Raw genomic sequence first — 23,951 nt, 5'->3', positions numbered from 1 at the left:
CCTGCATCTATCCTAATAGAGTTCATTCCTATTTTTCACATGAATTCATCAGAACCTACAAGGGTAGCAAGAGTGCTACATTCCTCTTTAGTATTTTATTGATTATTCTGATTTGAAAATGCATCAGTATCTTAATTCAATATTCCTTGATTCCACCAAGACATTTTTATATTAGAAGACACTAAAATACTTTATGTTTTAAAATCCTCTTTTTGTCTTAAGACCCCATGCACATTATCTTTTTCTGTGTGCTAAGATCCCAAACAATGTTATCAGAGATGGAAAATCAAGACCACTTAGTTAGTTCTGTTCTGCCTTGATAAGTTAAAACAATGCCTCACTCTGAATTGAAAATCCTGAATAAAAGGATCAAAGCCCTAATTGTAATTATCCCCAGAAATTTAAAATATCCTGCACGCACAAATTAGAGGTGTATATGCTAAATTTAAGATAAAGAAAGAAAATATCCAGCTGTAATCTACTGAATATTAAGTGTAACCATTTCAATGAACCAGATTCTGTTAGAGATTGGGCTCAAGGTAATGAAAATTCTGCTTAAACTGTTCTGTATGGTTTTTAATATAGAATATGGAATAATTGAGTATGCCATGGTTGTTACCATCACCTTGTGTTTTTATGACCCTTTAATCCCTTGTATCAAAAGCTAAACTTTTGGTCTAAAAGAAATAGACATTGGACTTCAAATTGCTAGGAGAAATATTAACAGTCCCAGACCTTTTGATGAATGGATATAAGGAAGTCTTTAAAAAAATCTTGTTGAAGATGAAAGAAGTCAGTATGCTACTAAGTATTAAAAATTATTATTTATTTAGTTACCCAATTTATATGGCCAGCCACTTGCTAAACAATTATATTAATGTGCAGTGCCAACCCAATGCAAAATGTTGAAGTAGTAACAGACTTCATTTTCTTAAACTCAAAAATTCACAGGAATATTGAACTGTGGCCATAAAATAAAGAGATGGCTTCTATTTGAGAGAAAGCTGATAAATCTAGACAAATGTTAAATTGCAGAGATATTCCGGTGACAACAATTGTAACATATAGCTATGAAAACTACCATCAGAAATGCTGAGCAACAAAACTTTGTTGTCTTTCAATTTTACTCCTGGAAAAGGATATTTTGGATGACAAGAATAACAAAGTAATTGAAAACTGGTTTCTACCAAAGATTCTACCATTAACTTGGAAGTGGAACCATCACATTTTGCTAAGGACATTTAAAAAGCAGGACATTTCTTGTCTCCTAATTAAATCAGTTTACTGTGAACAATGCAAAGAAACATTGAAACACAAACACAGGGACAGATTCACCTTACTAAAACTCTGGGAATCACTGAACTTAAACCTATGCAGCAAACCTAGGAGTGATCCTCTTCATGAAGAATTATTGGAAATAAAGCCACTATTTCACATACTTATTGCAAAAGATCATGCAGTATTAAAAGGATTTAATAATGGTTATAATTCCATTTTAAATACTGACCTAAAAACAATCACATTTATTTGGATTTATATGAACACCCATTTTATGAAAAACAATTTTGGAAGGTTTATTAGAATAATAAAAAGACAATAATATACAAAACCTTAATAAAGTTTTAGTCAAAAACATCCAATCCATTAAGCAGTACACTCTCTAGTCTCCAACCTCAACTTATTTTAGAAAGAAAGAAAAGGCAACTCTATGTTTTGCTAGAAATATGGTTCCCAGGCAAAGAGTTACTATGGAAAAATGAGCTTGCTAGGTTCTTCTAGAAAATGGCATTTAAGGGAAGAGGTCTGGAGTATGCTCACCCTATCAAACCTGAAGGAAGAGATCGTCCCACAAATAGCTTGGCCCTGTTAAAGGTAGGGCTTTAAATAATTAGCACTAAAAGATAGAACAAAACTAGAACCCAGTACAGCTTGCCCAATAGCAGTATGATATAGGCAAACCAAGGCACACCCAGTTCCACATTTTGAACAAGTTGTAACATTTTTGTTACAACTTCAAGGGCAGCCCCAAGTAGAATTCATCGTAGTGGTCCAACTGAGAAGTCACCAAAGCATGAACGATCATAAGCCCATGAGATGTATATATTCTAAAAATTTTGTCATTCCCAAAGTTCACAAGAATCTACATAAACTTTCTGTAAAAAAATTTTTTTAGTTAACTAGTTCCTATAGACATAAGAACTCTGGGTGTACTACACTTACACTCTAATTAGTTTCTTTTGTATCTTCTCTATGCATTTATGACAATTCCCGATTCTATCTTCAGTTAACACATTAATGCAATAGTCTCTTTTTCTAGTTTGAAGAATTATGCATTCATTATGGAGGAAAATTAATATCTCAAAGCAAACTATAATTAGGAATTCCTCATTTCAGTTTATGCTTTTTCAATTAGGCTCTCTATAATTTTAATCATGGGAGCATTAACATGTTTCCATAATTTATATACCTGTGATATAATTAAGTCTTGAAATGTCTCAGTAATATACAGAAAAATGGGGAACTTAGTCATCTCTTTCTTTGTGTTTAGGTCCAAAGCATAGAAGGAATTTGTTCCAGGCAGCTTGGTATAAGGCATAAAAAGATATAGAGTGCCATATTTGTATCTACTCTGAGATGTGGCTAGATCTGAATAATCTATATTGAGTTTCCACAGGGGATATTCATATTCATTTATTAATTACTGTTACAGCCAGGAAGTATCAGTAAGAAAAAGAAATTTACAAATAACATCATACTATTCAGAATAGTGAGCTCAAGTAATCTGTAAATGAAAAAAATCTAACAAAATTACATTACATGAGCTCCATGTAATGTACAGAATAGAAATAGAAATTTCATTTCTATTCTGTAAGGTACATGAGAGAAATCGTCCAACTCTCCATATATGAATGGGATTTGGCAACTGACGTTTTAAAACAGTTAGGACTAGGAACATTAGGAAGCCCCTAAAGAGGACAGTTTGGGACAATTGTTTGTGTAGACTAGTAAATGGGCAGTGGATGCAAAAAAATGAGAAAAAAGTTTTTCTACCAACCATATCACAGATGTTACCTCCTGGATATAAAATCTGGATATAAATTTTCCAAACCAGATATCTCTCTAGCAAAGCAAACAGTAAATTTAAGTGTATGTGTTCATTTATGTTCCTACTTCAGTTTACCTATTAATGTATATTTACTATGTTTGTTTAATGCTTGCAGAGTTAATACATATTTTTCTCTACTGAAGACAAAGACAGACTGAAGCAGGTATTCAATATTAATGGAAAGTTGCAAAATAAATAGTTTCTGGATTAAGCATTTTCCTGTATGCTTCAGTAGTAGTCAATGTCAATAAGCGTTTATATAAAAATCTTAATAACAGTTTCTTAAATTGATATTCAGGTATGTTCACAAAATGAACATATAATACTGATATTATTACAATGGAAGTAGGATGACTGTCCCCAAAATATCTTTACTAGTTATCCCCATCTTCTTCTATATTATATATTCAGAAGACTTTGAAGATAAAAAGAGCCTTGGTAGTACAGGGGTTTAAGGCACCCTGTTATTAAGCTGGTTATTAAGACCAGCTGCCTGCAATTACTGCAGGGTTCGAATCTCGCCAAAGGTTGACTCAGCCTTCCATCCTTTCTAAGGTAGGTGAAATGAGGACCCAGTTTGTGGGAGCAATAAGCTGACTTTGTATAAATATACAAAAGGATGAAGGCTATTGCTGAGCACATTGTAAGCCGCCCTGAGTCTTTGGAGAAGGGCAGCATATAAATCAAATTAAAAAAAAAAAAGATATTGATGTTGCTACCATATATTATGGTGTGTAGAACAGCAATTTGTAAATTGATTTTATAAGGCAAACTTGATCCCTATTAATGAAATTCTTGCTACAAAATATTGGCCCAAACAATAGATAGTATTTAGCTGAAACACTTTTCAGTCATAGTTTGAATATATTATTGTACATAGTACTAAGTGGACTATGCCTTAGATCATTTGAAGTTTGAGTTTGGTCCATAACCTAATCTAAATCTGTGGCTGCTATGGCTTGTCCTACAGTAATGACTGGGGCAGGATGAAGCATTTGGCCGAAGAAAAATGGTTGGATCTATGCCACTGATGGCTAACCTTTTTGCCGTTGCATGCCAAAAGTGGGGGGAGCTGGGGGGGGTCATACACGCACACCCATAATGCCCCCTGTGCCTGACTCCCCTGCGCATGCGTGCACAACCTCCGTGCTCCCCCTGCTTTTGGCACACAACAATTATTGCTCATCGCACACCAAAACCAGAGGATAAATTTTATATCTGTCTTCAGCTGTAAAATCCACTCCATTGTATAGATTCTAGTAGACTTATTCATATGCTATCCTGTTTGCATTATTCTTATAGAAAATAGATGTTATAATTCATTTTTAATTAATTTGATGGATGCATCCTTGGTATGGGATAGTATACTCCATATATTTCCTAATTGGTGGGAATTGAATTTGGAGGCTATCATACCAAAGGTAACCAGTGCTATTGTTATTGTAAGAAAAAAAATGTTGTACATGAAAAGATAAAATTGCTAATATAAGGAATACCTTTCTTAATAAGAAAGTTTTTTTTTATCAAATCAAACAAAGCTATGATTGACAGCTAAGATTAAAATCTTTCAGCAGATTTTCAGTATTGGGAAGATTTTGACTTGGAATGTAAGAGATATAAATGGTTATTAACATAAATGAACGAACAAAAATAAAGGAAAATAGGTAAATTTATGTCTGGAAAGTAGGAAAAAGTAGAGAATGTAATGAGCTGAATGAAAATAGTCTGATCATGTTGAATGATGCTGATGAATACATGAAGGAAAATGACAGAAAGGGTTTAATAAAGCATTAAAGGGCTAAAATATGTCTCTGAAAGTATGAATTGATGTTTTCTGAGTTACTATGGGTATATATGAAAAATAGAAATGTGTATTTTGATAATAGTTGCATGTTACATTCCAGTGAATAATGAAAATTGAAAAATCAAGTAATAGAATGTGTTTTGAAAAAAAAAATACAACAATGGATTGAAACTAATCAAGAAGAGAACCAACCTAGAACTAAGAAGAAATTTCCTGATAGATAAAACAATTAATTGGTGGAATGAGCTGCCTCCAGAAGTTATGAGTTATCCATCACTGGAGGTTTTTAAGAAAAAAAATGGACAACCATGTGAAATGGTATAGGATCTCCTACTTAAGCAGGGGGTTGGACTAGAAGACCTCCAAGGACCTTCCAAGACTGTTATTCTGTAATTCATTTTGAATGAATGCAATCCCGGGGAAAATATTAATATATTAGGTAAAGTGAATGAATAAGTTAGAGGGTATAAGAGCTATTTTGAGACTTAAAAATGAATGTGTTTGGTCAGAATCCACATAGAAAAAATGTTTTGAAAATTTATTGTAGTCACTTCATATGTACACAAGGGAAAGCAATGAATACAAAACATGACTGAGCTTTAAGCTTTTATGATGAGAAACTGGGAGGATTCTGAATGTGTAAGGAGGGAAGGGAGGGAGGAAGGAAGGAAGGATACAGTTAGCAGTTTCAATATTTGCAGATCTCCTAATAGAATGAATAGAAAGTGGATTTAATGAAAGAGCATGTGAAATCCAAATTGGGGGGAAATCAGGGGAAAGGACTTTGCAACTGAATCTAATTGTGTGAGGGAAAAAACATTCATTATAATAGACTTCTCACATATTGGATGTTTGTATGTATTTGTATGAAGACATTTGCATTGACATTTCAATTATTTTTACAGGTGATTGTTTAAAGGAACAAGGTTTTCAGAAAGATTTTCACACAGTTTTTGATAGATACTTATTGATTTATAGGAGAGAGCTTAATTTTGGTTTTGGTTTTTAAGACTGTCTAATAAAAAAGAAAACAGCAAAAATTAAATCAGAAGATAGAACAGAATTAGAAAAGAAAGATATATAATATATAACATAGCATATAGTAATCATATGTATATGTTATAATATATAACATAGCATATAGTAATCATATGTATATGTTATAATATATAACATAGCATATAGTAATCACTATATATAGTTTCCTAATTGACAAACACATACAAACATAATATGTTAGTTTTAATAAAAATGAGTTCAGTGATAAATTAAACTTTCTTCATTAATATTCCAAAATAAGAACTGAATAATCATTTATTTTCCATCATTTCATCCAGTACTTTGTCATTTATTCATTAAAAAAAGGAGTAGGGAAATACATTTTGTTTTTAAGTATTCCCCAGAAGTAGGAAAAATGTTTGTTTTAAAAAATAAATGAGAGGAAGTTAGTTTTGGAGCTCACACATATTTCTGATGTGAAATATCTAACAATATTCCTAATATAAACACTTCCCTTTAGAGGTTTGAATCTTGTGGGATTTACTAAGGCAAAGTAAAACTATCCACATTAAATCTGTTAATTTCACTGGAAAAGTGATAATCACTTGATTAAATATCTTCCTTTATATTAAGAATCTGAAATGTTTAAATGTTACTGAGTATCCTGTCAAATATGAAAAGCTGATCTACAGCTACTGTTATCTTAATAATAAATGCATACTCTGGTGATAGATATGAATTCCTACAGATTTATACATAGTAAATCACTTGGGATTAGAATAACAGAGTTGGAAGGGATCTTGGAGGTCTTCTAATCCAAAACCCTTCTCAAGCAGGAAACCCTATACCATTTCAAACAAATTTGTCCAATCTCTTAAAAATCTCCATTGTTGGAGCATCCACAATTCATTGTTTGATCTGTCAGGAAATTTCTCCTTAGTTATAGGTTGGTTCTCTCTTTGATTAGTTTCCATCCATTGCTTCTTGTCCTAATTTCAAGTACTTTGGAGCCTCTTCCTTGTGGCAGCCCCTCAAATATTGGAACGCTGCTATCATGTCACTCTTAGTCCTTCTTAAACAAGACATACCCAATTCCTTCAACCATTCTTCCTATGTTTTAGCCTCCGGGCTCCTAATCATCTTTGTTGCTTTTCTCTGCACTCTATAAGTCTAAGTGCTATTGCTATTTTTACTTTGAAAGTGAAATATTGATTTCAACCAATGCATAATATTACTTATGAGCTGAAAATAAATAATGATTTTTTTTGGGTGGAGGTATGTATAAAAATTCTGTAAATATTTGGGCTATTGTCATAGAAGAAGTGTCCAAATATTTACCAATCCTAAACATGCATATATTGAGCTGAGATAAAATTTGAAGGATAGGTTATTAGATGCATCCTGGAACCAACATTTTAGATGTAAAACATATACTATGTTAACTCCATTATAGCTAACAACTCAAGTATTAGTGTGTCTTTCATTAGATAAGCAAGATAAGAGCTTTATTACTGATGAGTGCATATTTTGTATTAAGTCAATTAGGAAATTAAAATACTTGTTGTAGCAGTTACACCATTAATTTTATAACCTGGTGTTAGAACAGATAAAGACTGCAGTGTTCATTTAGAGTGCCTTTCACCATCTTTTAGGCTGCAAAAAGCTACAGTGGCATGACTGTTGCTATCCCTTGTTGCTTTCTATTTGCCTCTGGTACATCTGTTCTATCATCAGTGAATGCTAATGCTCTGATTATGTATGTGCAACGTGTTATGCAAGAGACTGAGTCCTCCAATGTTGTTGCTTTTCTTCTTCAGATTGTCACCAACTGATAAAAAAAAAAGTATCATCTATCCATCCATCCAATTCCAACCTATAAAATTCTCTAACTCCAAATTTTGAGGCTGGGTGGTTTACATAGGATTAAAAGCACACAAAAATAATTGATAAGCATAAAAACTACATAAAACACAACTGAGGCCAAACTGCAATTTTCAAGTGAGCATTTCCCAAATAATTTCAATGTTTTGTCCCAATAGTGGATGAAAAACCAAGTTTTCAAAGCCTTATAGAGACCTACAGAAATGGCTTTGGAGGCCATACAAATTTTGTGGGATATGATGTTCCAAAAGTCAGAAACTATAACAAAGAAAGCACATTTCTAGACTCTGTGCCATGAAGGACTTCCATCCCTTTTAATGTTCAGGAAGTCCCTCAAGACCTGGTTAAATCATCAGGCTTGGGGAGTCCCAGGTAACTGGCAATATTTTTGTTGTGGGTAATATGTGGTTACTATGTTTTTCCCCATTTGTGGTTTGTATATTTTTATTTTTAATTATTTTAATATTGATTGTGTGCACTTTATAATGATAGTTTTTATAATGGTGTTTTAATATTATGATTTAATTTGATTGTTGTGCATCACCCAGAATTGTCTCTAATAAGGTGGAAAGAATTATAATATTGTGCACCCCACTTCAAAGCAACTTCAGAAGGATGCTGTGTTTTGAAGACCACTCAAAAAATAGAGAAAAACAGGTTAGATACATAACCCCCATCCCAGTAAACCTACTAAAGGTACTCTACAAGGGTGATCAATGTTATCTCAGTACTATATCCAAGTCAGAAAAACAAAATAATGCAGATAATTTGTTTATTCCTGAGTCTTCTGAAGCTGCAAACTTATCACCTTATCAACAATCTTGCCTAAAAGTGACTAACAGTGTTCCTTGATAACCAAGACAGATGGTGTCTGCATCAGGTCCAAAAGACCCGTACAACTGAAATACAACTCAGAGCAGATCTGACTGGCTGTATCTTATGGCTGCCTTAAACAGTTTTCAGTGTGGCGCTGTGTAAGTTCACCAGTTCCTCTGTCTCCCTTCCCTCCCTCCAAAATAGGGACCAAGTCACAGACCAACTACTTGGGGATAGTTTTATTGCTCAAAACTAAAAAGGGTAGCTTTTCAACTCTCACTTTCAAAAACAGAGTATAACTACGTAATTATGCTTTGAAAGACTAGTTCTACAAAACTTGAAAAAAAAAAGTTGAGTGTTCCTTCAAAGTTGATCCACAGCTTTTTGCCCACAACTTTCAATAGCACTTTTTTATGTGCATATATTGTATGTGGAATTTTTGATAGGGGGAAATGAATACTAGCAGACATGGCTTGACTCTAGCATTCATTCTGCTATGAAATCCAGAGAGAGTGGAATGCCTAAATTAGCTCTCAGAGAAACCTTTGGGGAATTCTTTCCTGGCCCAGAGAATATAGATTTTTGAGTCTTTTGTACCACAGTGCAATCACCATCAATTTCAGAATTTATTTTTTAGAGATACTTGCTCTGTATCTTTCTCTACTACAATGGTTCCCTGAGGTAGTGGTATTATTGTAGCTTTCTTTGTTTTGTTATAATTCTTCCTTTTCATAATCTGGAAATATGGAATGACACGTCATGGCATTTTTGAAAAAGAAGGAGACTAAACAAGGAGAGAGAAAAAATTACCTGACTGGCGCACCACGAGACTGTGCAGGCTTCAGCATGACTGTAATTGTGGTCTCTGTTTCATTCAGAGGGGTGTCAGTATCATATTCTGGCATTGATGGGGCTGTGGAACAACAGAAATATTTATGTTTCTGTAAATCAACCAATAGAAGGGAATCAAATACAAAATACTTTTTGATGCTGTTTGTTCTTTTGTAGCAGTGAACATTTGGTTGAATTTTTAACCCAATTAGGAAGAACTGGTTTTTTTGCTATTTTTCGCTCCATGTTCCTTTTTGTTTGCTCCAATTCCAATTTCACATCTTAATTTACTGTCTTCTGCAAGACGCTGTTTCTAAAGCAATGCAACAGTTTGTGAGAGCAGACCCCTTTCAGGCATTGTCCTTAGCCCAAAATAAACAAATCATATTATGTTTTAGCACAAAGTGTAAAGTCAACAAAGAAATCAAGCTCATTTCTTCAAATCTCAATTTTGTGTGTTAATGATTTCTAAATCTAAATGAATAAATGTTGACCCTTATTTATATTAAGGCAAAAGAAGCAATGTGTCGTATCCTGCCAGTTTTATAATTTCTTTTTACATGAATATGAAAATGTTTTACAGAAATGTCCAGCGGAGAGTAACACAGTTATAGACATTTTTTGTTGCTAGGTGCATTTGCAGATTGCACAAAGCATAGTGATGAAGGGAATGTTTTGAATGATTCTAGATCAATTTCTGTTTAAAATTAAATGGATTTAGAAAAGCAATGCTTAACTGGAAACAAAACAAAACAAAAAACCCCACCCACTATGACTTATTTATTAAAGTGCACAGTGTTAAATGACAGGGTTGTCTCACTGTTTTATGAGAAATCTGACAAATTATTTTCCCCATAGGAACATTTAAAAAATGCAGCTCAAGATGCTAATTGCTTTAACTTTGACAGAATGCTAATTATTTTCCCTCTATCTGATTCAAAGTCAAAGTCAAAACTGAATTTTCTCAGCATGCCGTTTCCCCCTTAATAGTAATACCTGAAATTTTAGTTGCAATCCGTGTGGTGATGGGAGGTCCAAAACCCTTTACTGTGCTGGCTTTAATGGTGAATGAATAGGTAGTTCCTGGGTATAACCCTACAAAGAGGTGGTGAGTTTCATTCCTTAGTTTGAAGACTTTTCCTCTCTGGTTCAACAAGTCAGCAGTAGGATCTAGAGATCCAACAGCCTTGTAGGTAATCTGAAATAAATTGGGGGGAAAAAATCAAATTTGTTGTATGATCTGATGTATAACTAATTCCGTATATATTTCCAACTACAAAGATCTAAATTTATTTAGAATAACTGAAGAAATATATTTCAGGTAACTTTAACTGATTTCTAGGATAAATGTGAGTTATCCAATGTATGCACGTATGTGTGTATGTGTACATTCACACACATCTCTATATACTGCCCATTTCCTGAAACTCGGGATGGTTTATAATATAGGATTAAAAACAAACAAACTGATGCTCATCTCAGATTGATGGATGGCCTCTTTTTGCATGGCCTCTTTCTATAGCAAAAGAGACAGCCAAATGGTATGGTATCCAATATTGGAGAAGTTGTGTGCTTGATGTGAAGTTTCCGAAAGATGCTATTTTCCGCATTCTACAGTCTGGAACTATCCACTAAAGTAAGAGCATGGCTACTGTAAATATTACTTGATTCCCAACCCTGATAGGTGATTCATCAATATAGGATGGCCAAGGAATCAAATGTGGGTCAAATGCCTAAAGGATAGATTCCCATACTTCAGAATTTGAGTTAGGATAGTCACTAGAAGAATCAGAACTGTATTTGTCTCATGCTTAGATTTTAATCTAGAAACATCTATGGAGATTCTCAGTCATCCAGGTCATGGATGTCCCAAAGGTGTTTTTTCAAGAGGCAACTGGACTTTCTGGTTTTTCTTCGAAGACATTTTGCTTCTCATCCAAGAAGCTTCTTCAGCTCTCAGCTGAAGAAAAAAAAAAGCTCTCAAAGAAAAAGCAGAAAGTCCAGTTGCCTCTTGAAAAAGCACCTTTGGGATTTAATTTACAAAGGCAGGAAATTAGATAATCCACTTCATCTAGGATCCTCTGTAGCTGATTCCATCTCATATTATCTGCATTTTTCCCAGAAAGGATGGATTTGTAACAAAGTGAATGGCTAGATTTTTTTTCCAGGAGAAGGTCCATATCTGTCTCATTCAAGGCTAAGTAGCACATTCCAATTCCAGCCACATAATGCCTCTGTCAGATAGCTAAGAAGCCAGAAAGAATATGAATCCAGATCACATGTGAGAGGCCCCCTACAACAGATAATCCATTTCCTCAGCTTCCACAAGATCAGCAAAACCAAATAGTCAAACACAGTCATTATGTTAAACTTTGATCTCTGAACAAATATAAATTATTTTCTCTGCAAAGAAACTTTCAACAATGAATGGATTATCCTGATAATATAATAAAAGTGGAAAAGTAAGCATGCTTCACTGTAATTTAGGCCAAGCAAGGAAACATACCTGTGATTGATCTAATCTGCTCTTTGTTTTCTGCTACCACTGCTCTAGATAACTCTTATCTTGTTTATTTTCTAGAGCTCTTTATAAAGAGATTGATGATTTGATGGAGGCTGTTCTGTAACAATTTTATCCAACAACCTTGGTATCTCAACAATCAGATTTGTGGAAGAACTGCCCACCACATTATTGGGGAAATCTCCAACAGCACTCAAGAAGTGACCTGGATCATGCAACTGGAATGAGCCATTTTTATAGATCTTCTGTCCTTCTATCCTTACCAATGTCAGAAGGCCAACAATTTCTCACTGTTCATGTCACAGTGCTGGGAAAAAAATGTGTCAAGCTCTGTCCTTTGGGATATGCACTTGACATTACATTACAAATAGAAAAGATACAGGTTTGCATCAGAACACCACTGTTTATGTCATACTGAGCCCCCTGCCCCTTTCACAGTTGTTGTTGCATGGTGATATTGTGCAGCTTAAAAGTAAGTGGACAATGGAAAAGGATGCAATGTAATATCACACATGTTTTAAATCTAACATGTGTTTGCCCATATGAGTAAGCGACAAGCCAATGTTTTTCTTGCAATGATGGCCATGAAATCCAAAACACCTCTGAACCTTACCTTGAAGAGCCATGATGGATCAGTGCCTAGAATGCAGTATTGCAAGCTAACTCTGCCTACAGCCAGGAGTTCCATCCTAACTGGCTCAAGGTTGACTCAGCCTTCCATCCTTCCGAGGTCAGTAAAATTAGTACCTAAATTGTTGGGGGCAATATGCTGACTCTGTAAACTGCTTAGAGAGGGCTGTACAGCACTATGAAGTAGTATACAAGTTTATTGCTATTACCATAAGCAGTATGACTTTGGGGAATCTATACTACCAATTCCACAATGCAGATGTTTAGGAAAGACCACTAATAGTGCAATAGGATGCTGTAAGCAGTCACAACTTCTCCATACGGTGCAGTATCAATCTCGATAATTTAGTCACAACCCAAAAGCCATGGATTAGCAGATCTGGTTACTATAGTAGTAGTGCAAACAATTGCAGTGTCCAGGCAGTGGGTCAATACATTGGCAGCTTCGTCTCTGCAACTTGGGATGGAAATGTTAAGTTGGATATCATCTACATACTGAAGATACTGCACCTCAAAGTACCAGATGATCCTCCCAGTGTTTGGGAGATGCTGAACAGAGTGTTGAGTTTTGATAAACCTCACGTAAGAGGCTCCATGGATAAAATTTCTCCTCGCCTGTTATTACTGACTGAAACCAATCACTAAGCATAGTGCCTTGCCTCCCAGCCCCTGCAGCTGGTCCAGAAGGGTACTGTAGATAAAAGTATAAAAGGCCACCGAGAGATCAAGGAGCACTAGGATAGATGTACCACTTGCCTCCTGCTCCACCAAAGATCATTAGCAAATGTGATAAATGCTGAATCTGTACTGTAATCTGGCCAGAGACCAGGCTGAAATGTGTGCATATAATCTGTAATAATTATGTAATTATAAGTTTAAGATCCATAGATGCCACCAGCGTTTCCATGTGAGACAGTGCCTATAGTCACCATATTGGTATGCTTTCATTTATGAACAGTCCTAAAAACTTTAAATAAAAATGTAGTATCTGAGTAAAAGAAACAGTCAGGGATCACTGTTAGTGTAAATGTCAGGACACCATTGATATTTACTGGAATTTTATAATTCCAGTAAAATGTCAGAATGGAAAATGTCAAAAAAGCTGTTATTTATTATGTTTTAAGATTCACCAAAAACCTTTAGTTAAATTGCATCTTCATTATCATGATAAATTGATAAAAGGGTAAGATCTAATAGTTAATAAGTATATATCACAGGTAGATTTCTACTGATTTGCAATCTTGTTAAAATTATTAAGTTCATAATGATATAGCAAGGTGATTTTGCTTAGATGGTGACCAGGATTATAAAAGAAGATTATGCACCTGTACAATAAGAGTCCCCCCTCTCTTTTTTACCTTTGGCAACTTCAAAATGGCCTTTCTCTCTTCTTTTTTATTATTAACGAGTCTTACATTATAAACAACTCTAAACTCTACATTTAACTTTTAACTATTGATGATGGCAGTTTAGGAAAAGTCTCAATCCTTTGGAGTTACAGAAATTTCATAAATGAAAAATAAACTTGACCATTCTTAAGAAAATTCCATGAACCAATTTAGATGAATGTTAGGCATCAGCAGATTTAGTAAATGTGAATATTTGATTCCGTCCCTCCCTCAAAACTCTTGCTTATGTTCTTTGTGGCTCTTGGAGAGCCCTAAATACATATCACCAAAATTGGCAGGAAAATTATTTTGGGAAAAATATTCTTGCTTATTCATTTTTTACCTCTTAAGCACTAAGGGTTTGTTAATTTTTCAAAGAAAAGAGAGAATGTAAAAAAATAAATAAAACCAGGGCAGGATGTAAATATCAGCAAACACTCTGGTAAATTCCTATACTAAACTTAAAATAAAAAGCAGCCTATCTCAGCTTTATATACTATTGAATGACATCCTAATTTCTTTCCTATAAAACCTGTTTGGCAACAGTGGAGGAGATCTGACCACGTTTGCAATCAAAGTTCAGGGAGAAAGGACTGGGTTTTTAAACTTTATAATAAGGTATTAGTTTGGTTATTTTGTTTGTATTTATTATTTATATTATTCTAATACTTTGTGGTATTTTCTTAGCCATCCTAATGGAAAGAAAGAATTGACCTCACCTAGTGCACAACAATATATATTATGGTGCTTTTGGTGATCTAGGTGAGGTAAACTCTCTTTCCATTTAGAAGGCAAAGAATATATATTTAAATAGAATATATTTACTTGGCTGGACTAAAAGAAAGCACTGAGTCATACTGGAATAAAAGACAACACTGTGGTACTGGGTCATAGCATTACAAAAACTGGACCGGATCCATACAAGCAAGAGTCTTACCAGTCTAGACAGGACCAAGATGCAAACTATGCAGAGAGGCCTCAAAGAAAGTCCAACACGTAGTGGCAGGGCTTAAGATGCAGGCAAGAAAAGAGTACATTGAACAGCAGAAGAAGAAATTTTCTGACAGAACAATTAACTGATGGAACAACTTGCCTCCAGAAGTTGTGAATTCTCCAACACTGGAAGTTTTAAAGAAAAGATTGGACAGCCATTTGTCTGAAATGGTATAGGGTTTCCTACCTGAGCAGGAGGTTGGACTAGAAGACCTTCAAGGTACCTTCTAACTTTGTTTATTCTATTCTATTCTGTTCTGGTCTGTTCTGTTCTGTTCTGTTCTGTTCTGGTCTGGTCTGTTCTGGTCTGGTCTGTCTAGTCTATATTATATAACATAAGAAGAATGAGTCAAGAGAAAAGACTGAGAAATGAGTGAATGGGTGGAGTTGATATTTTAAAGAGGAAACAGCTGAGAACTTTTCCTTTTCTACACTTTATATGAAGTCTGCTTGTCTCAAAAAGGAGCATGAAAAGTATGTAAATATGCAATATGAAGCCAGAGTTGCCTACTCCTTAGTTCCCTTATATTTGTCATTCAACATTATCCTCAGCCTTGAAAAATTCTGTTCAGTTTATACCTTATTTTCTACAAATATCCATCACTTCATACATTGCTGCAACTACTGACATACTTTTAGTACATTATATATTAAAGCACACATTTGAAATTCTGTCTGACTTCCATTATTATGCTTATTAATGGCAACTGTGCAAATTATACAGCCATATTCAGAGGTAAAGCTCATGACTTATTTACCAACCAATTTCTTTACTGTGTTCTAAATTCAATCTAGAGATGACTCAATTTCATCAGAGTTGTCAATAAAATATATTGTGTTTGGCTGCTGCCTTAACCTTTCCTGCTGTTACAAGGATCCTCACTTATGTACAGGGTAACGTGAATAAATCAATGTGTGTATGCACACACCTTCATTTTTTTATGAAACACTTTGCAAAACTCAAATTCACAGGTGTATGAGGAAAGCCTTTGGGGTAGGAAGGAAATGAAAACTCTGTTTTTATACTAGAAAGAAAAAATTGCTTGTCAAACATTCAACTAAACCGAACCAGAAAAAAAGTATAATAGGCACTGTCCAATTTGTCTGAATATGATTGAGAAGCATAAGCATGGGGGGGGGAATCACAAATAGTGTATTCTGTTGCCCAGAAATTACATTGTTTCATCAGAAAAGATTCTACAAATTATCAGTGTAGAACAATATTTATTTCTGAAGTATAGAATTTTGCTGGTAACATTGAAAAGAATAAAGCAAGCAGAATGATCCATCCAGAGTTAAGCATTTAGAAGAATACTGATATCAATCAAGATGCTAAATGTCTCTTACTGAAATAAATCTAAACATGTATTATCTAAACTCTATCCTGACCTCACATAATCTTCCAAGAGTACTATTCCAGCCCACCAATTACCACTCATTACCACTTTCAGAATTGGGCACTAACTGCAGGTTCTTTGCTGCAGCATCTTTGGGATATTAGCTCTTTTCTTCTGAGTCTCCTTTCTCTATTTTTTCAGTCAAACTCTTAATTTTCCTCACACCACAAGTCTTCCTAACCAAGACCATTTTTAAAGGGATGGCTTTAATAATCTTTAAAGGTACTAGAAATGAAGAGGCAGAATAGCCCTGGTCCTCCATGTCTTTCTTCGTTACTTACATCCAAAAATGTCATATGGATCTGAATTGAATTATCCACTGCTTTTCATATTTATATTAAGTGCTGTTATGTAAATAGGTTTGTTTGGCGGGCAGTTTGAATTAACTGACCCTCAGCTGATTGGCTGACCACCACAGCTGCAAGGTATATAAAGGGAGCTGTTTCCCTAGGTCAGTCGCTGGGTTCTCACCCTAATAAACAGAGCTGTTGTCACTCACTGCCTGGCTTGCTGCGTCCTCATTCACCCAACTTTACAAGTGCCAACAAATTTTCCACTGAAAGGTTAAATGAAAATATGTTTAAAATGCATTTTGAGCATTTATATTTAGATATACATATTTTGGGGAAAAAATTAAAACCAGTAAAACGGATTTATCATGGGTTAATTTCTCACCATATATCTGCATGAACTAGGATGATCTATGTAGTTAATTACTACTACTACTGTGTAGTTAATCTATATAGTTAATTACTAGATAGGTATATAGACCTATCTATGTAATAAAACAGAACTAAAGATAGAAAATAAAAATAAAAATCACAATGAAACCAATTTTGTGCAGTTCCCTGGTCTTCGTTATTAAAGGCCCCATCCTGAGAATTTTAGGAGTAGAGATTCTGAGATAGCTGGGTATAGCTACCCATCTCAGAAGAACTTGGTGAGTTTCTGAGGCTGGGTACAACACATACAACATATATATTTATTGTACATAAAATACATAAATAGATTTACATAATTATTCTTTCCCAACCATTGTTTCTGTTATATGTTCTCACAGATATTAAACTTTTCTAGTTAAGTTCAGAAAATTCAGTTGGGTAACCCTTGGCCAGTCACTCCCTTTCAGCCCTAGATAAGAGGAAGTTGCAAATCACTTTCAAACTATCTTGCTAAGAAAAATGCAGTTTCCAGGAATCAACACTGACTTGAATGCATAAAAAAAGAGAGACCAATGCAATTCTGTAAACTTTCTGACCTAAAACAACTTTATCTGAAATCTTCATTATTTTGTTCCCCTTAGCACAGAAAAAACCCTCCTATATCTTTTTAATGCAAGCTTTCTAAATCAAGTTTGTTTTTCATTTTTCAAAATATTGAAATTTCCCAGTATTCTTTCAGGAGAATCATCAGTGTAAGTTGTTTTGTTTCAATAACTCTGAAGATTAGGCAAAATCTTTTGAGAGCCTATTAGAAGACAGTCTATATGAAGCCCTTTCTATAGAAGTATTATGATTCCTCCACAAAACAGTAGATATCGCAAACTTGTACAAAATAACACAAAATTCTATTTTTACTGAAGCAGGAAAAAAAGTTTAAAACAATACACACTGCAACCAGGTAAGGCACTATAGAAGACCTCTAGTAACAGGCAGCTTGCAGAAACTTTGCCAATCTAATAACACTTGACCAAATAATAATACCAGAAGGATTTAACAATCTAGATTTCAAGATTGGGGTTGGGGATAAGAATATGGGAGAGCAGATTAATTTCACTTTGCTGCTGAATAACAGCTTTTTTTTTCTTCTGTTCAATCTTGACCGATCGTCAGAAGGTGCAAATTACACTAACATTTCTTGGCCTTTTGCTAAATCAAGTGTAGTACCTTAGCAAGATTTTTTTGCCTCATACTTCTTCATACACCAGGCGGAAAGCACTGAAATTCACAAAACAGTCTTTTTCTAAATGCCCAGAGACTGAAAAATGTTAGTCTTTTACATAGGAGGGATCCTTGACTGAAATATGCTATCAAAAAACCCAAATTCAAAATGCTTTGCTAGTTGAAAAGAATGATTTCATTTACTACAATAGTTTACTGCTGGCTTTGCCCCAAGATAGTGAAGTGACAAAAGCGCATGCAAGTAGAAAGCACGATCATTTCCTGTCATTGTCTGTCTGAAACAATGACTCTGATTGCTATTTGTGTAAGTGGGTTTTCAAGCTTTCCTGTCAAGTTGCCTGAGATGACTTTACAGCTCACTAAGAAAGGTTGAAAGGAAGCTGTTTTAATGCAAGGGACAAATGGAAACAACCATCTGTAGAATTCCCTAACATTAATTTTCCATTTTTAAAAAATTAATACCTATACACTGTTCACCTAGAATAATTTCCTAGTCTGATCATGCAGGGTTTGAGAATTATAGCAATCTAACCTGATCAAAATTCATCAGAAACAGATAGAAATCTTCCTTATTTTGACTCCTGTGATCTTCAAATTGAAAGCTAAGAATTCTTAAGAAGGTTAAGAAGCCAGTCATTTCCAGCATGCCAATTTTATGACATGTACTCAGTCATAAAGGACAATATTTCATTCAAGTTTAATGTTTTGGCACCATCAAGCAATTATCTTGTCCTCACTTTTTGAGGAAATTCCCCATGTTAACTGTTTGACCACATTCAAGAAGAAAGACAACTGTATTGCTCGTTGTCACATAGGAAGATGTTTACAGCCCCAGTTTCAAGAGTCATACCGCACAAATCTGTTTGCTTAAAGAAAAAGAGCTCCTAAGTGTTTCTTAGTCAGAAACTCACAGAAGAAGTCCAACCATTTGAGTGGAGGTGAGCAAGTTTAATTTGTAAGGTTCTTCATGCCGGGAGTCTCAAAACTAAGTTGATACCATTAGGATCTGGCAGGTCTTTAAAAGTTGTACATCATTAAGCTTCTGTAGCAAAAGAAAATTGGAAAATTGGGGAAGGAAACCTTTGGAAAGATTTCTTGCTGAAAAAAAACTTATTTTTTTTTTCTTGAGTTGTAATGGCAATGTTTTTCTTACATTGTTGTAATGTCTAGATTCCCTATGAATTCAGTTCTCCTAATTCTTACTTGTGTTCTTATTCTATATGTAACTGGATTAGCGATGGAGAAAGAATTGGGAAGAAATTTGTGTGAAATTCTTTTACTTCCATACAAAAGAAAGTCTATCATTACTAGACACCTTTCTCAATTTTTTGCCATTTCTATTTTGTACCCCACACTTTAGGGATGGACTATATATTAATCCACATATAGTCTAATCTAGCAACATGATATATATCAGAGATTGGATTCAAATCCCGGCGCTACTGGTTCGCTATCACATGTGCAGAGCATTTTTGATGACATCTGGGTGGGTGGGCAGAGCCTCCCGCTGCTACCCGTTTGTCCGAACTGGGGCAAACTGGTAGAAACCCACCCCTGATATATATGTAATCTATATAGTACAATCATGCATAAAGGAAGAGATTTCCATTTTACTTCAACATTTTCTTATTTTTCTTATTGAAAATTACTTCCCCATCTCAATTTGTCAATAATAAAACCCATGCCCCTGTCTGAATCCTCTTCCATGTTCAGGTTGATGAGCATGGAAGATGATCACCAAGATGACCTTGGAGAAAATATTAATAAACCAAAAAGGAAATACCTGGTGCAAAGGAAATGTGTTAAGTCCAGAGTGGTGAATGAGTATTATAAAGATTGGAGAGAGACTGAGATGAGGCTACTCTCCACACTCCTACCCCTGTCTCCCTGGAGCAAAAAATGGAAGGAAGGAAGGATCCTGCACTTATAGCCTAGCTCAATAAAACTTAGTGTCTACTCTTCCTGTGGAATCTGTTTCCTGATTTCATCCACTTTGAAAGGAGGAGGAGGGGAGAATAAAACAACTAAATTTGCGGACCAAGGAAAGCTGTGGATATAGCATACTTAGGTTTCAGTAATCCATTTGATAAAGTACCCACTTTCTTGTGGAACAGACAGTACAATGACTAGCTGGATTCACAGTTGGCTGACCAACTACATGGAGGGAAGTATCCAGTGGGATTTCTCAAGGTACTGTCTTGGGCCCAGTGCTCTTTAACGTCTTCATAAATGACCTAGATGAGGGGACTGAAGCAGAGATGGGTTCTACTTACTTTTACTGCTGGTTCACAATAGGATTATGTGTGTGCAAGCAAAACTTGCGCATGCGCCTTGCTTCTGTGCATGCGCAGATCGCCGATGACATCCGGGTCTGTGAGCGGAGCCTCCTGCTGGTTTTACTACCGGTTCTTGCGAACCGGTCTGAACCGGGGGCAACCCACCACTGGACTGAAGGGGCTTTCACCAAAGTTGCAGATGACACAAAGCTGGTGGGGAGCAACTTTGGAAGATAGAGTCAAGATGCAGAAGGATGGTATGAGGCCAGGCTATATACAAGACTACCTCTCTCTGAGAGTACCCATCTGTCCCACCAGATCTGATAAAGTAGGCATACACCATATCCCTTCACTTAAATGTTGCCATCTTTGGAGACCTAGGAAGTATGGTTGGTGTTTTTTTTTTTGTAGACATCTTGCCCAGTGAAACACCTTCCCCACTGAGATTCAGCAGGCCCTTACCCTCTTAACCATAACAGGAAAGCTATAAAGAGCTAGCTCTTCCCCCAAGTGTTGGGATAAGGCAAAGTTGAAATTAGAAGACAGGGATGCTAGTTGTATCCAGGGATTAAGGCACAAGGTTATTCTGTTTCTGTTTCCATTGTGTATGTATTATTATTATTTTTTTTGGTATGATGTCTGCTTTTATATAATGGTTGTGAGCTATCCAGAGTTGTGGTTCTAAGTAGTTACACACAAATTATACATAAATAAACATGTTTTGCCACTAAAAGCTGGATAATACTATGTTTAATGGGTAGCAGGAAAAGACAAAAGTTTCCTTCCTTGTTGGAAGTGAGTAGAGGACAATATTGTTTGTTCTTACCCTTGAGAAATGATTAGTTGCTCATATTTGTCATTAAAATAACCTGTTGTAAAATTTGGCCCATCAATCTGAACAATGTATTATATGTCACAAGCTTTTGCAGGAATTACTTCTTTCATGTGCATGGATCTTTTCTAAAATGGCAAATATGGAAGCATTATTAATCTTTGAACTAAAATAAGACAGACTTTTTAATCTTATTAGAAATATAAGACTACTTCTTTATACTCAACAGCACTCCATTGCAGTGATCACTCTAAAATTTGGATAAGACTAGCAGTCAACTTTTTAATGTTTATTTATAGATGAGGATATATCTGATTAGGTAGTAAAGCTGCCACAATCTTAACTGATATTACTATGGTCAAGACAATTTTGCAAATATAGAATAACCCTTCTTGAATAAACAACTCATAAAACAAACATAATATCTTTTTAATTCAGATATGGAAACAATTCACTTTGAGAAAATAGGGATTTTTCTGATGCTTCTTGTGTGTTTTAAAGATATTGAAGCAAACCTCAATGTTTGGTTTAAGGCTAAATTAAGGAAGCTTAAATTTTAAAGTTTTAGTAGTAAGAACTTCATAATGGAATGATTAGATGCTGATTGTGGTATCGCAACAGGATTATGTTACATTTTCTTTTATAATTAATACTAGTGAACAAAATGTGTTCCTTTATGATCCGAGAACTAGTCACAGAATTTTTTAAAAATACAATACAGCATTAATACATGTATAAGAAATTACCGTGTTTCCCCAAAAATACAACCTACTCAGAAAGTAAGTCTTAGCTTGATGTTTACAAGTGTGCCCAATATAAACTCTACCCAAAAAATAAGCCCTAATTAAGACCCCACCTCTCCAGGTAAAAATTAAGCTAGGGTGGAGATGGGGGGTAGAGCTGCCCTACTTACCTTTGGATAGTTGCAGCCAGGCTTTGCACACCTTGGCCCATTTCTTTTGGTACAGAGGCCTTCAGGAAACCCTTGCTGGCCTTGCCGGTCAAAGAACTTCCTGAAGGCCTCTGACAGCGAAAAGGAGGCCGTGGTCACAAGTGAGGTGAGTCAGTGGATGACATTCCCCCTGAAAATAAGACCTGGTGCCTTTTTTGGTGGCAATATGTAAGACAGGGTTTTATTTTCGGGGAAACACAGTAGTGTTTATATAGTAAATATGTATATGTATATATGGTAGAAAATCCATGAATCAATCCACTCAGTGTTGGTTATAAGATGTGTGGCTATATAGATATTGTAAATAAAAATTGTAAATAAAACAAACTCAACATTTATTTATATCCTGCCATTATTATTGTTATTATTTCATGAACAAGTCAAGGTGAGAAATATATCTAATACTCCTTCTTCCTATTTTTCCAACAATAACCTGTCAGTTATGAGCTGAGGTGAGTTGAGCTGAGAGGAAGTGATGGTCCAAGAACAACAGCTGGTGATCATTTCATTGGGGGGTGGATTTCATTGGGAGGGTGGATGAGGAAGGGAGAGAGGACAGAGAGAGAGGGGGAGAGAGAAAGGGAAGGAGGAAGGGAGGGAAGAGAGAGAGAGAGAGAGAGAGAGAGAGCTTCCATGGCTGAGGTGGACCTGAGCTTGTCTCTTTCTGAGGTCAGTCCAACTTCTTAATCAGTGGATCACCCTGGATTTTATCACCTTTTTATCACTTTTGCATCACCACACCTAACAGAATTAGTCTCTTCACGGAAGGGTGGTTTCTTGCTGCAATAATAAGTAAGTGAGCAATAAATGGTTGAGAAGTGCATATAACATAATACTGAAAATGTGAGGGAGTGAGGCAGCTGGAATTTATTATCTTTTTCTGTTGTGTGGAGTGGGAGTGATGATAATTGTTTTACTCCATAGGAGCTACTCAGAAGTAGGACACTGAATGCTGTTTTGCAAACTCAAGTATATGACAATTTGAATTACTACCCCTAAGGACATTCTAGTTGTGTTTACAGTTTTGAGTTAGGGTTAGTTTTTCTTTCTTTTCTTTCTGCTTTATTTTTCAACATTTAACTTTTCCTATAAGTTCTCAAGTTTCCTTTCACATAAATTAAGCCAAATTAACTCTGATTTTATATTTTGACTCCATACCAACCAAGTTAAATCTTGTTATTATTTTGAATTTTCCAAAGGTAACCTTCATATGTGAACCGCTAATATAGTTTTTTCAATATTCTGTCTGATTTTGAATTGTTTTTATTAATCCGTTCATGCAAAGGTAGCCCTGGACTTACAACCATTTACTTAGTGATTATTCAAAGTTACAACAGCACTGAAAAAAGTGACTTATGACCGATCTTCACCCTTATGACTATTGCAGCATACCCATGGTCATGTGATCAAAATTCGGGCACTTGGCAACTGGCATGCATTTATGATACTTGCACTGTCCCGGGGTCATATGAGCACTATTTATAACCTTCCCAGCCAGCTTCTGAGAAGCAAAGTCAGTGGGGGAAGCCAGATTTACTTGGGGGAAGCCAGATTTACTTAATATTCCTTACTCTTTTCATGTATTCAAATTATGTTTATACTTTTACCTGTTATCTTATATATG

General features: G+C 35.2%; 1 protein-coding gene across 8 annotated transcripts in view; it reads right to left on the bottom strand.

Moving 5' to 3' along the window:
* The window catches only part of PTPRT (protein tyrosine phosphatase receptor type T), a 677,232-nt gene that overhangs the window by 129,106 nt on the left and 524,175 nt on the right, over positions 1 to 23,951 (bottom strand). For all 8 annotated transcript variants that reach the window (XM_034413956.3, XM_034413962.3, XM_034413960.3 and 5 more), the window contains exons 10-11: positions 10,434 to 10,635; positions 9,417 to 9,519 (exon numbers count right to left, since the gene is read on the bottom strand). In XM_034413956.3, the coding sequence (XP_034269847.1) occupies positions 9,417 to 9,519; positions 10,434 to 10,635 (305 nt within the window). The remainder of the gene's footprint in view (positions 1 to 9,416; positions 9,520 to 10,433; positions 10,636 to 23,951) is intronic.

Source organism: Pantherophis guttatus, chromosome 3 (genome assembly GCF_059756535.1).
Source record: "Pantherophis guttatus breed Tessera chromosome 3, ASM5975653v1, whole genome shotgun sequence".
NCBI lineage: Eukaryota > Metazoa > Chordata > Lepidosauria > Squamata > Colubridae > Pantherophis > Pantherophis guttatus.
Note: the sequence above shows the minus strand (reverse complement) of the source record. Positions and strands in the feature narration are given on the sequence as shown.